General features: G+C 41.8%; 1 protein-coding gene across 3 annotated transcripts in view; it reads right to left on the bottom strand.

Moving 5' to 3' along the window:
• The window catches only part of LRCH1 (leucine rich repeats and calponin homology domain containing 1), a 310,046-nt gene that overhangs the window by 99,501 nt on the left and 197,141 nt on the right, over nucleotides 1–13,404 (bottom strand). For all 3 annotated transcript variants that reach the window (XM_077483249.1, XM_077483251.1, XM_077483250.1), the window contains exons 8-10: nucleotides 9,473–9,581; nucleotides 8,252–8,364; nucleotides 5,973–6,040 (exon numbers count right to left, since the gene is read on the bottom strand). In XM_077483249.1, the coding sequence (XP_077339375.1) occupies nucleotides 5,973–6,040; nucleotides 8,252–8,364; nucleotides 9,473–9,581 (290 nt within the window). The remainder of the gene's footprint in view (nucleotides 1–5,972; nucleotides 6,041–8,251; nucleotides 8,365–9,472; nucleotides 9,582–13,404) is intronic.

Raw genomic sequence — 13,404 nt, 5'->3', positions numbered from 1 at the left:
TCCAGATCTTTCTCCAGTAGCTCCCTTGTTCTGGCATATAGCAAGAGGTTGTCCAGGTATGAAAATATGGATATCCCCCTTAATCTGAGGGGTGCCAGGGCCTCTGCTATAATTTTTGTAAATATCCTTGGTGAGGATGACAGGCCAAAAGGGAGGGCTCTGAATTGTAGATGCCTGATCGACTCTCCCATCTTTACCCTATTTCTGTGATGTCGGGGCTATGGGTACATGCAGGTATGCATCCCTCAGGTCTATTGAGGCCAAAAAACAGCCTGAGGTCAAAAGGTTTTTTACTGAAAAAATGGTGTCCATCCTGAACCTTTTGTATCCGATTGATTTGTTCAGAATTTTCAGGTTTAAAATTAAACAAAAAACGTACCCGATGGCTTCCTTACTAGGAAGATGTGAGAATAGCACCGCTTCCCCTACACTCCGGGGAGAACTGATACAATCACCCTCTGCTGGATGAGCTCATGTAGTAGGGCTGACATCCCTAGAGATTTTTCCATGTACAGGGGAGCCTGGGTTACATGAAAGCGACTTTGAGGGGATTGCGAAAACTCCAGTTTGTAGCCCTCTGCAATTATCTTGAGGACGAATGGACTGGAGGTCGCCGTCTTCCACTGTGGAAAAAAGGCCTGTAGCCTTCCTCCCACCGCCGGATGAGTAACTGGTTCTTTGCGGTTTGGCCAGGAGATCGGAATAATACTCCTGACTTCCCTCTTCCTCTTTGAGATCCTCCAGGGTCTTTTATATCCCGTCTCCTTTTCCTCGGCCTGTCGAAATAGAACAAACATTTTTCTTGGTCTGTGGCATAACCTTTTTTATTGGAAATGCCTTTTTCTTGTCTGCCATTCTGTCGAGCACGGCTTCCAAATCAGGCCCAAAAACTATGTTCCCTTCAAAAGGTAACCCACATAATTTAGCTTTTGAAACTGTATCCCCTACCCATGTCTTGATCCATTAGGCTCTGCAGGCTGAGTTCACCAGGGCCGCAGACCTTGCCGACATTTTAATGAATTAGGCAGAGGCACCTGCCATGTACCCTATGGCCTTCTGCAGCACAGGCAGTGTGTCTAACAGGTCCTTGCGAGATGTGCCTGCTTCAATGTGAGTTTTTAATTGCTCAAGCCAATGTTCCATATTCCTAGCCAACACAGTTGATGCCATTGCTGGTTTTAAATTGGCTAGAGTAGAATCCCATGCCTTTTTTAATAGGGAATCTGCTCTTTTCTCTTGTCCTCGAAGGCCAAGTCTGTGTTCCTGGACACCTGTGAAAAAGCCGCATCAAGCTTTGGCTTCTTATTCCAGACCTGATCACTGTAATCCTCGAAAGGGAATCCCTCTCTGGGTCCTTCCATTCTCTTTTAACCGTTTCGGATACACATTTATGGACTGGGAATACCTGGTGTTTTACTTCCCCCATGCCCTAATACATCCTATCATGTAAGGACAGTTGAGCCTTGTCCTCCTTGATGTTTAAGGTTGTATGTATTGTCTTTAGGAGATCATCCACATCTTCTAAAGACAGTCTATAGCGAGAAACTTCTTTCTTCTTCCTCTTCCTCAGAACCTGGGGAAACACCTTTCTCCTCATCCTCTGAGTCACTGTCACTTCTCGGTGCAAAGACACGTGGACGAGAACAGGATGGTGAATTGTCACCACTGTTTGACTGTGCCACCGGATGCTTAGCCAAGAAAGAACAGAATGATTCAAATGTATCCGCTAGCTCTTTCCGGAAGGAACTTAATAGTTCTTCTGATTGGGTAGCAGGTGTAGCAGGGCAGGTTTGTTCCCTAACTAGGTCTGCTATACATATCTTGCATAACGCTTTAGCCCATGACTCCCTAAGCGTATTTTTGCAAGACGGGCATTTCCTCTTAGGGGGAGGGGAGGAATGTTTGATCTTTTCCTTGACTTTAGCCTGTAATACACCAACACAAACCCCTATTAAATCATCACATAATAAAAATGATTAACAGCATTACCTAAGAGAAAAAACAACAATCAGCTGCCAAGAAAAAAAGGGCTAACCCTTTAGCCCCCATGCTTGTTGCTGCTGCTTAACCTCAGTGACTCTTCCCCATAAGCCACCTATAAGCATATAATACCCACTCTCCTTAGAACATTTTGAAACCAAGGAAGAGTGGCGCAGGCTCCCTTGCCTCCCCCAGGGAAACAAGGGAGGGAGAAAACAAGACCCCTAGCTAAGTTACAGGGACCACTGCCCCTGCTTACCTGGGTCTGGCTGGTGTTAGTGGCTCCTGCCACCACCGTCTGTTCCTCCATAGTGCCGAGGCTGTAGCGGCGTCCGCCTGCTTTTATTTTGAATTTCCCGATCCTTTTGCCGCTGCGTGGACCGGAAATCGAACACCAGCTTGAGGCTGCCTCCTCCCCCTGCGTTCCAGCGGCCGGAACTAGAAGCCTCGTCACGCCGCCGGAAGTCCCGCCCCCGGCCGGAGTGACGTATTCGCTGCCCGGGACCCTGAAGAAGCATGGAGGCTGACCGAGAGGAGATGCTGCCAACACCGCTGTGTAGCACGCCATCCTCTACCAGAGGAACAGAGGTGAACCAAATCCTCATCTCCTCTGGGCAACTGGAATCGTCCTGTTTGCTCGTTATTTTATTTTTATTTTTTAATCCAGCTACAAACTGGACCAGAATTTTTTAACTTTTCCATCAACTCTGGTAGCCTGGCTGACTGGAAAATATTGAAAGCTAGACTTCCTATCAATGTTATATGATCGTTATGCTCATTAAATTACGCCCCTGCATGGGTGAACGTTTGTCATGATATTATACTTTTTCAAGATCATCAAGGCTTCAATAATGAAGATTGGTTACTTCTCCAGTTCCTTTACTAATCTTTTCCCAGTCCGTAGGATTTTGCCTCCTTGTATCTACTTGGGAGTTTCCGCCTATATGCTGGACCTTTTTGAATTTTCTGTTTTTTGTAAGATATTCGCCCTGGCCTGCTAGTGGTCACCCTTGAGATAGCTGTATCCGGTCTATGCCCAAATAGATTGGATCCGTTGTCTGGTAACTTGCACCCTTTTTTTTTTTTAATCTGCAGGGCTGCAATTTTCTGTAAAATGCAACAAAACATGACTATCTGGAGGTGCTCTGTACACAGAATGTGTACAGAACACCCACCTGAAACTTAATTTTTCCAGCTTGTACGATTGGCTTACTGATTTTCCCAGAAGTCTGCACAAGATACAAGTCAGATTTTTGGCATCCACTGCAACAAAAAATATAATTTTTGATAAGATACTCCCAATAGGAAATCACGTCTAAAGGGATGCAGACCCTGCCACTTTCCTCAGAGTCCTGCAGATGCAGAAGCTGGTTGATAATTATGAACCACTCCCATTAGGGTCACTCAGCACATGGTTAACGCTTTCTTCCCATGGCAAGCTTTCCAATTTGGACACCACCTACTGGCTCTGGTTGGAAGTGCTAGGCAATTCAGCCACCAACTGGGGAGTACATGCTTCATGCATCAACTCCTTGGCCGATTCTTTAATCAAGGCAGCTACTTTCCAGACATCCCCTCCTTTGCTCCAAGTGGACTTGACATGCTAACTTTTCAAGTAATGACTTCCCACCACAAATGCAGCAACCACTAGGGCTGGTAATCTGTGGTGTTTGTAAACGGGGAGCAATAATAATGAGAGGTGAGATGATGACATTGATCAATGTTGCCTGGATGTCTGTGCTTGAATGGTGACTGTTCTGGCTTTTAGCAGGCTCCCTCCATCTTGAGGACCTTGCAGGGCTGTATAGAGCTTGTTCAAGGCAGGTGTGACATATTAGCTGGCAGACAAAGACTTTCCACCACAAATGCAGTGACTATTAGGGCTGGTAACTTGTGATGTTTGTAAACGGGGAGCAATGACAATGAGGTGTGAGATGATGACCTTAATCAACATTGTCTGGATGTCTGTTCTTAGATGGTGACTTGTCTTGACCTTCAGAAGACTCCCTCCATCTTGTGGTCCTTACAGGACTATAGATATTGGCTCTCTTTTTATCAGTCTTCACTACTTACCTAATCCCTATAACTTAAAATCTATGGGTGGTCTGCCTGGGCAATGTTCCCCATAGAAACAGAGCAAAGCAGCAGACTGAAATGAAAAACAGCACAAGGCTAAGTCTCCACTACTGTAACCTGAAAGTCACATAATTTTACCGCAAATGTGATGCGACTTGAAGCAATGCCTGTGTATTCTTGAGGTCTATGGATGCACATGTGAACAGTACTCGTTGGAACTCATGGGGTTGCCATGCAACTTTGCAGTGACAAGTTGCACTAGTGGAAACTGAGCCCAACATAGTGATCCCAGAGGAAGCATTGAGAAGGAGATAGGAAGAGTCCTGGTAAAAGCCACAAAGGGAAAACATACCTGCAAACAATGAATATCAGTGCCTGAGCATGCTCAGATTGCCATCCTGGAAAAGCTCTAGCCAGGAAACTAGTCACAGAGGCCACATCACTTCCTGCCTCTCATGCTTAGAATGTACTTGCACTGCTTCTGCCATCTTGGAAATGGCAAACACCCATAACACAGAGAAAAAAAATAAAAAATAAAAAATAAATAAAAAAGCATATGGAAAGCAAAAGGGAAACTTACATCAAAGCTGGTTTAAAGCTTTCTTTGAGAAGCTTGCACCACCATAATGTGGCTCCAAACATTTAGCTCATTTAGAGACTGTAGGGGAAAGACTTTCACCCAGGAGAGGCTAAAATATGCCCCCAGACCACCAGAATGGAGCTCAAACCATATAGATCATTTAGAGAAGCTTAACTTGGCTGGAGCCACAGATGGTAAGGGATACTTCGTGATTCCAGTCCTAATCAGGTGAGGGGAAAAAAAGGAGAATGCTGTGAGCCGGGTCTGTCTTTGATTTATAGTTAACCAATCCTATCAGGTTGTGGGGGCGGAGTCACGACCCACTGTATGCTGCAATAATGCACCAGGTAAACATGGTCTCCCTGGCTGGACATCTGCCACTTGAACCCTGACCTCTTTGCTTTCCCTCTGAAGAAAAGGCACCATCGAATTATATGACTGGGTGCCCTTGCCAGGCCTCATGCACCCCCTTTTTTTCTTGCTCTTTCCCACACCCTTCCTCATTTTCTACCCCAAATCTTCTATCTTCACCTGAACTATCCTCTGTTATGAACAACCCTTTCTCTTATTTTGGCCGGTATGTGGCTTCTAGAGACCCCTATCATTCTTGTCACAAATTCCCCAATACTTGTGGGCCGTTGTGGGCGGGCTCAAATCACATTGCATTGCACCAAAGCTGTACATGCAATAATTTTGGAACCGCAGTGCAACTGGATTTCATTAAACTTTTGTATCATGCGATCCAATGTGCGCAAACAAACTGCATTTGCGACCTGCTTTTGAGGTGTTAGGATTGCACTGACAACCACTGCAGATTGCAAGGGCAGTGTGATTTAAAGTGCAGTGCATTTGTGTGAACCTAGGCTTAGGTTCATACTGCTGCAACCCTCAAAGTCATGCAACTTTGTATTGAGACTTGTTTGTGACTTGATACGACTTTCACGCCACTTTAATGTTTTACGACTTTGGCAAAATGATAACAATACAGAGTGTGACACATATTAAAATGACAAAACCCTCTGAAGTCGTAGCCAAAATCACAAATATAAGACAAAAACGACTTCCTTGCACTTTTGTGATTTTAACATTGCAGTCTATGACACTCATGTCCCAAAAAAGATCCAGAAAAGTTGTGCAGAAACTATTTTTTTTTGATGAAGCAACTGGAGAACAATAACCTGATATTGAAGACTTTAAATAGTAATTTCTATCCTAGAGTTTTCATGCAACAACCAAATTGTGTTATTTAAGCATATCTGATTTTAAATTACAAGGGGTGAAGTGAGGATTGAAGGATGTTGTTTGACTTTGGGTAAATCCCATGATTCTTAATTACCTGTTTTCTATACACCATGGTGTTTCTTCCTGTATTTGAAGAGGTTCATCAAATTCAGCTGCTTTTGACTGAAGTTAGAAAATATGCATTAGTCACTATGTTATGAGAAAGTTTGATCAACGTATATTGTATGTGCTAACCTTTCCCAAAATCTCAGCCAAAAGTACATATAAAACAGAAAGCACTCAGTAAAGAAAGTAATGCCTAGTATACACAATGAAATTATCGGCAGAATGATCCTTTTTTTGCATTCTAGTCTCCAGCTGGAAAATGAAGAGGTTACTACAGTATGAAAATTCTCGTACGACACAATAAAAATATGGAAGTGAAGTCATGCGTTGTATTGTATTCATATTGTATTGTCAGAAAAACTGTACCGATTAAACATAAATTATATGATCTGGTATCGGGAAAAAAAATGTTTTTGTGTTTCTCCCAGACGAAAGCTGTGCACTAACAATCAGATTATTGGACGATCGAAGTGTTATTTTTTGTATGATTTTCTGATCATGTGATAGGGCTTTTAGAATCTTATACCTATATAAGTTGTCGCGCAACGTGTCCCAGGCATTATAGTGGGAGAGAGCGTTGTGTCAACACTGGAAGAAGAGAAGACGGAAGAAGAAGACGAAGAAGGCGGCGACGACTATGAACGAGAAGACCGGGCTAACGCTAGTAAAAGAGCTGGAAGAAGATAGCGGAGGAGCCCGGCAGAAGAACCGAAGAGTGGGAGAAGAGGCCGGAAAGTGCGGAGAAGTCAAAAGACGACCCCCGGTCGGCAAAGACGATGAACGAGAAAGCCAGGCTCCTCCGCTATCTTCTGCTCTTTTGCTAGCGGAGGAGCAAGGCTTTCTCTTTCATCGTCGTCCCGAAGTCCGAAGAAGACCCTCGGAGCTGCCTAATAAACTACTTTAAAAACTTGTGTTGTGTGTTTTTTTTTATTATTATTTTTTTTCCCCTCATGTAAATGGGTAGGGGTACGATGAAACTCATACTCATTCACATAGGGTGGGAGGCTGGGATCTGGGGCCCCCTTATTAAAGGGGTCTCCCGGATTCCGATAAGCCCCCCGCCCGCGGACCCTGACAACCAACGGCCAGGGTTGTCGGGTAGAGGCCCTTGTACTCATCAACATGAGGACAAGGTGGTTTAGGGTGGCTTCCCCAAAGCACCCACCCCCCCATGTTGAGGGCACGCGGCCTGGTACGATTCAGGAGGGGGGGACTCACTCGTCCCCATCCCCTTTCCTGCCCGGCTAAGTGCTTGGATAAGGGTCTGGTATGGACTTTGGGGGGACCCCCACACCTTTTTCGGCATAGAGGTTACCCTTAAAACCCATACCAGGCGACAGGGCTCGTAAGGTGTCAATCTTGCCGATGGAAGTGGCGAAATTGACTTCCCCCTCGATTTTCCCGTCGTACCTGAAGTCACGTTCAAAATGAACAGACTTTACACCATGTGTGGGCAAGTCCGTTCATTTGGATAGCATGTTACTGTATCCATTTTCAAATGCACTCACATGCAAATTTTGCCAGGACAGTGTGGTTTACAGAGAGTTTTGTCATTTATACCAAGTGCTTCTTAGTTCAGTCACTGCTGGAAAATATCAAGAGATCTGTGTACTGAATCCACAGTTGATTTTGGGTTCCAAATTCAACATCTTAAGCTACCAGATTGATAACTGTTTGCCCAGAAGGGGTATTGTCATGGCTTCTGTCAGCCAAGAAGGGGAAGAGGCAGTAGAGAGTACTGGAGGACATATTGGTATATTTTCTGAAGTAGTAGATACAAAGCTTTGATACCAAAGACAAGGAGCTCCGTGGTTGGGATTGAAGTCAGAGCAAAGTCAGAATTGCCCACGTGTTCGCTCACAACAAATTACATTAAAGTTGTCAGTAGTGGTCAGGAGGCATTTTGGTCCCGATTAAATTTAATGAAGCAACAGGGTCATCATTAAATTTAAAATTAAGCTCATGACTTCCAAAGTTGATCAAACATTCTAATATGTTAGCAGTATATCAAGCAGTGAATTATATGTATTTCTCTCTCATGTATATGTACTGCATAACCTGGTATTTCAAAGGTTTCAACAGTATACTACCTTTCTATAGCCCTCTAAATACTCTTCCCAATTTAAATTTTCTATGGCTGACCACAGATAATATTAACATGTCATTGATTCAAATGAATAATTGACAGCACATGGACCCTGTGAAACACTACTTTATCTCTTAAGTGTACCAGACAATTTCCTGCTACACAAGTGCAATATACAATACCTGGCTGTAGCTCATAAACTTTGTGCAGCTGGCATCTGTATCCGCTTTATATTGGCACACTGATTTTTCTGACTCGTCTGCAGAATTTAGGACATAATCCTCATGACATTCAACTAAGCAGAAAAGAAGGACGAGAAAAGTATTAAAAAAAAGAATGAAAAACATTAAAGCCCCATACACACCATCATATTTTCTGCTGATTTCTTCCTTCAGATTTACCAAAACCATATAATACAAGGTCAAACCTTAGGAGATTCAATTTGTATGCAATCAGGAAGGCCCTTGCACTACATGGTTTTGGTAAATCTGAAGACAAAAATCAGTAGAAAATCTGATAGGGTGTATAGGGCTTAAGAAGTTTCCCTCATAATATGCTATGTGTTATTTAAAATAATAATATAGCGTGAAAAATTAATAAAATTAGCTGATCAATTTTGTGTAACCAGTACGAGGAGCCCAACAACATCAGCTAATAATAATATTTATTATTGTCATTGAGATGATTAGTTTCACTTCTGTGTACCTCCAAAAATCTAAACTGAAGTGCCAATAGTGTTTTCAAACTCTTTCCTTGACTATGTACTAAAATGGGTCAGAATGGTAATGGCTCCTCTGAGCTCATAGGTTAGAGCTCTGCCTCACTGTATCCTTCACTGCAATGTTCTGAGCTTTCATATCAACCTTCGCTGCAATGTTTTAAGCGTTCATATCAGTCAGATCAGCCCTTCATTGTCACCTCAGGGAGGGGACAGTCTACTTTCGGAGCTGAAGTTAACATTGGTACTTGCTTTCACCTCCTGCATTCATTTATTTCCTTTGATCTCATTAAAGGTATATTTTTGATCATTTTAGGTGGAGTTCATTTTCAAGGACCTATGGCCATCAGACAAAAAAGGGGCTGTTTTACATTTGGCACTGGGGCCTTGTTGTTTTGTTGTGATTCAATTTTTAAGATTGCAGAAGTACTGCACACATACATCTTTGTCCAAAAAACAATGGCTTCCTTTATTGATGTTGATTTGTCAAGGTGGTTTTCATTTTTAAGATGAGCCATATGTTTCATGGCTCAAGGAAGTGAAATCTCAATAGGAAGAAAGGGCCAGGTACCTAAACGTGAAGCTTTTTATGTGTTGTCATTATTATAAAAATAAAAAATAAAAATAAAAAAGAAGAAGAAAAAAAGCGAGAGAGAGAGATTCTAAATTCTTATATATTCCCCACCTTTCATTAAATTATGAAATTGCTGATCTAACTCTTCTTTGACAAGATTTTCTTCTTCCAATATATCAGACATTGGCACACTGGGGCTAGCTGAATCTTCATCACAAGGCTAAAAAAAACAAATGGTAAATGGCTATAAAATTTTGAACCTTGCTCAAAACAACTGTATATCACTTTAGTATTAAAGTTAATGTAAAGAAAAGTGAAAAGATAGGCAAGTTATTACACTCTTTCAAAATTTCTGAAATGCCACCATTAAGTGCAATGGCACACGTAAATGGCCTCTAACTACATGGCACAATAGATACAGTATGCAACCCTGTTCAGACTTTCTGCTGCATTTTCCCAAAATTAAATTATTTAAAAAATATATAGCTTCAAATTTTAATCAGCTGCATTTTGGTTCACGCTACAGAATTAGAAAGTAGAAATTACTGATAGGCCCGATAACTCTGTAGAATGCTTTCACTTAACTAATCAAAATAATCACGTTTAACTGCTCTTGCAGTAGCATAAGAGCAGTGGACTTTATTTCTAAGCCTGTGGCTTGGCAATGTGCTCTTATATCCAGATGTTTCCTTGCAAAGTGTTAAAATTGCTTTCTTGTTTTAGCTTAGCCAACAAGCTTATTCCACAGGTGAAATATGTTTAGTGGTTTCCTGCAGCTGCTTTTCCATTTTTATCCAACTAGGATGGGGAAGTGTGAGTTCATCAAGAATGGACAAACTGTAAAAAAAAGTGTAAAAAAAATTCCCAATGAAGAGACTGTCGGGGAAACATTTAAAGTGGAAGTAAACCCATCAATTTAAAGCGTTAAAAAAAAAAAGGCATGCCGGGAATGTTAACTGCACATTGGCTGTTACAAACTGTATGGCTGAAATTGCATCGCATTTGCACCAAAATGGTGCAGGACCCTTTTCTGGTCCGCTATGGAATCGTATCGCATGGGTGTTCACACCTATGAAATCCGATTCCTACACAACCTGAACCGATCTGGGGGTGTCGTTAACATTACATTGACACCCGCAGCGATTTTCAGATCTCAGTGTGAGCCACTGTGCGATTCAGGTATGATGTGGGAACCCGCACTGGATTCGCAAGGTTCTCGCATCGCACTAGAGTGAACCGGGCCTTAAGGTGACTATATACTATACAATCTTTCTGCCTTCTATGTGTTTGTAGTATAGAGGAAATGGGTTGGCATCTTCCTACAATGTATTTGCTGGTGTTTATGTCACAATGTTAGAACTGACATAGATTTGGGAATGCATGACACACAGACATTTGATGTCTCTATTTTTATTATAAATAGGACAGCTTTACCAGGTAATTTCTGCTGGTGAGTAGGGATGATTGCTGCTCAACTTAATTATTAATCCACTATTGTTTATTTACCTATCTGGTTAATACATTGATTAAATAGCTTTTCCATTTCGTCTTTTTGGAATATTTGTTTAAAAATGGTATTGGCACCTGTTGTGTATTCTCTATAGTATAAAATAAACACTTCAATGTGTCAATAAAATAAACACTTCAACTTCAAAATTGTTTACTTTAATTATTAACCCCTTTGCTAGAAAATTACTTCAAACCCCCAAACATTATATATATTTAGCAGAGACCCTGTAGAATAAAATGGCACACTGTATTTGCGTAGCGGTCTTTCAAACTAAATGTTTTTGGAAAGAAATACTTTTTCATGAATTAAAAAAAAACAAAAAAAACAAAACGTTAAGTAAAGATGATGTTAAGCCGAATAAATAGATACCTAACATGTCATACTTTAAAATTTTGCATGCTCGTGGAATGGAGACAAACTACAATATTTAAAATTCCCCATAGGCGACGTTTTACATTTTTCTTAACTGTTACCAGTTTAGAGTTACAGAGGGGGTCTAGTGCTATAATTATTGCTCTCACTCTAATACCCTATACTCACGGTCGGACATTCCGACCACAAAATTCGTCTGATTTTTTCCAACGGATTTTGGCCAAAACTTGTCTTGCATACACACAGTCGCACAAAGTTGTTGGAAAATCCGATCGTTCGGAACGAGGTGACGTACAAAACGTACGATGGGACTACGTAGATGCCAGTAGCCAATAGCTTTTGTCTCCAAATTTTTTCTGAGCATGTGTGCCACTTTGTGCATTGGAATTCTCTACACACGATCGGAAATTCCGACAGAAAAAGTCTGATAGAGCTCACACACAATCGGATTTTCCGACAACATAATCCGATCAGACTTTTTCCGTCAAAATTCCCGACCGTGTGTATGGGGCATTACAATCACAGCGGTACCTCACATTTGCGGGCACGACTTTCATATGAGTTTGCTTTTGCGCACGAGCACAGGGGGATGGAGCGCTTTAATAACTTTTTTCTTATTTATTTTATTTACACTGTCCCTTTAAAAAAGAAAAAAATTATCACTTTTATTGCTGTCACAAGGAATGTAAACATCCCTTGTGATAACAATACAAGTCAGGCAATCCCTATGTAGGAATCTGGGGTCTATAAGACTCCAAATCCCTTCTTTGTACTTAAAAGCATTCAAAATGCCAAGTTTTGCTGTTTTCAATACGGTACTTTTTTAAAATCTGGTGTCTTTAAGGTTCCAGTATACCGGAAGTGATGTTATGACATTGATTATGGGTTATTAGATCTGATCAAAGCGGACTCCAGCTTGGTTTGGGTCTCCAGTCAGCTTGTGGGTTCTGGTGGGATATGAGAGCCCGGGCGAGCAGCAAAAGGTGGTAGGAGGACGTCCCTTCCCAATGCTTGTATTAACAGCCAAGCGGCTGATTAGCCGCATCGGTTGTCATTGCAAGAAAGCCGACTGTCGGCTCTAAAAAACGGTACCGGGGTGATGCCTGCAGCTGTACAACCCCTTGAAGCAGAACGCCACATATTTGCTTAACACCTGCGTTAATGGGTTAAGGAAAAGTAGGAAGACTTTTGAAACTCGAGTATAACTCAAGTAAAACTCACAACTCAACACCCTAAGGCTCCTTTCACACTGAGGAGTTTTTCAAGCGCTTTTGTGTTATAAAAAAAAAGCGCCTGAAAAGATTAAGAAAAACGCTTCCCTTTAAAATTTATGAATGTGTTCAACCTGCCTGGATGTTCTCCCTGTGCCTGCATGGGATTCCTCCAGGTACTCCGGTTTCCTTCCACACTCCAAAGGCATGCTCTTAGGCCAATTGGCTTCTGTCTAAATTGGCCCTTGTATGCGAGTTAGGGACCTTAGATTGTAAGCTCCTTTAGGGCATGGACTGATGTGAATGTATAATATATATGTAAAGCTCTGCATAAATTGATGGCGCTATATAGGTACCTGTAATTGAATTCAATAATAAAAAAATAAATGTGCCACAAGGAAAAGATTACACATTCTTCGCATTCCCACGCAACAGGTACTCCAGACTAGACTACCTATTCCTACCACAGAGGGACCTCCCTTGTCTTATTGAGGCATCCATAGATCTCATGTACCTGTCAGACCACCACCCTATATCCATGACTTTGAAATTAGTGGACAGCCCATCCAGATCACCAATTTGGCATCTTGATCCCTCCCTATTAACAGATCCTGCTATTGCAGCGTCAATAAAAGATCGCTTGACTCTCTACTTTAAAGAAAACTAATCCCCAGAGGTCTCCCCCATGCTATTGTCGGAAGCTCACAAAAGCACAGGAGAGATGATAGCGGCAGCAGCCAAACGTAAAAAAGAAAAGAGCGCTCAAATATTACAGCTAACTAACCGAATACGACTACTGGAAATAGCACACAAACTCTCCCAAGCTAGCAACACTCTCCCTGAACTCAGTCAGGCCAGACAAGATCTCCTAAATATATTGAATACACAAATCAAAAGAAACTACATTCTTTCTCGTAGAATCATTTATGAATTTGGCAATAAGTCAGGTA

This window comes from Lithobates pipiens, unplaced genomic scaffold (assembly GCF_037356315.1).
Source record: "Lithobates pipiens isolate NorthernLeopardFrog02 unplaced genomic scaffold, aLitPip1_a1.2 Scaffold_16, whole genome shotgun sequence".
Lineage (NCBI taxonomy): Eukaryota > Metazoa > Chordata > Amphibia > Anura > Ranidae > Lithobates > Lithobates pipiens.
The sequence above is the reverse complement of the archived record's forward strand: the minus strand, read 5'-3'. Positions and strand labels throughout refer to the sequence as shown.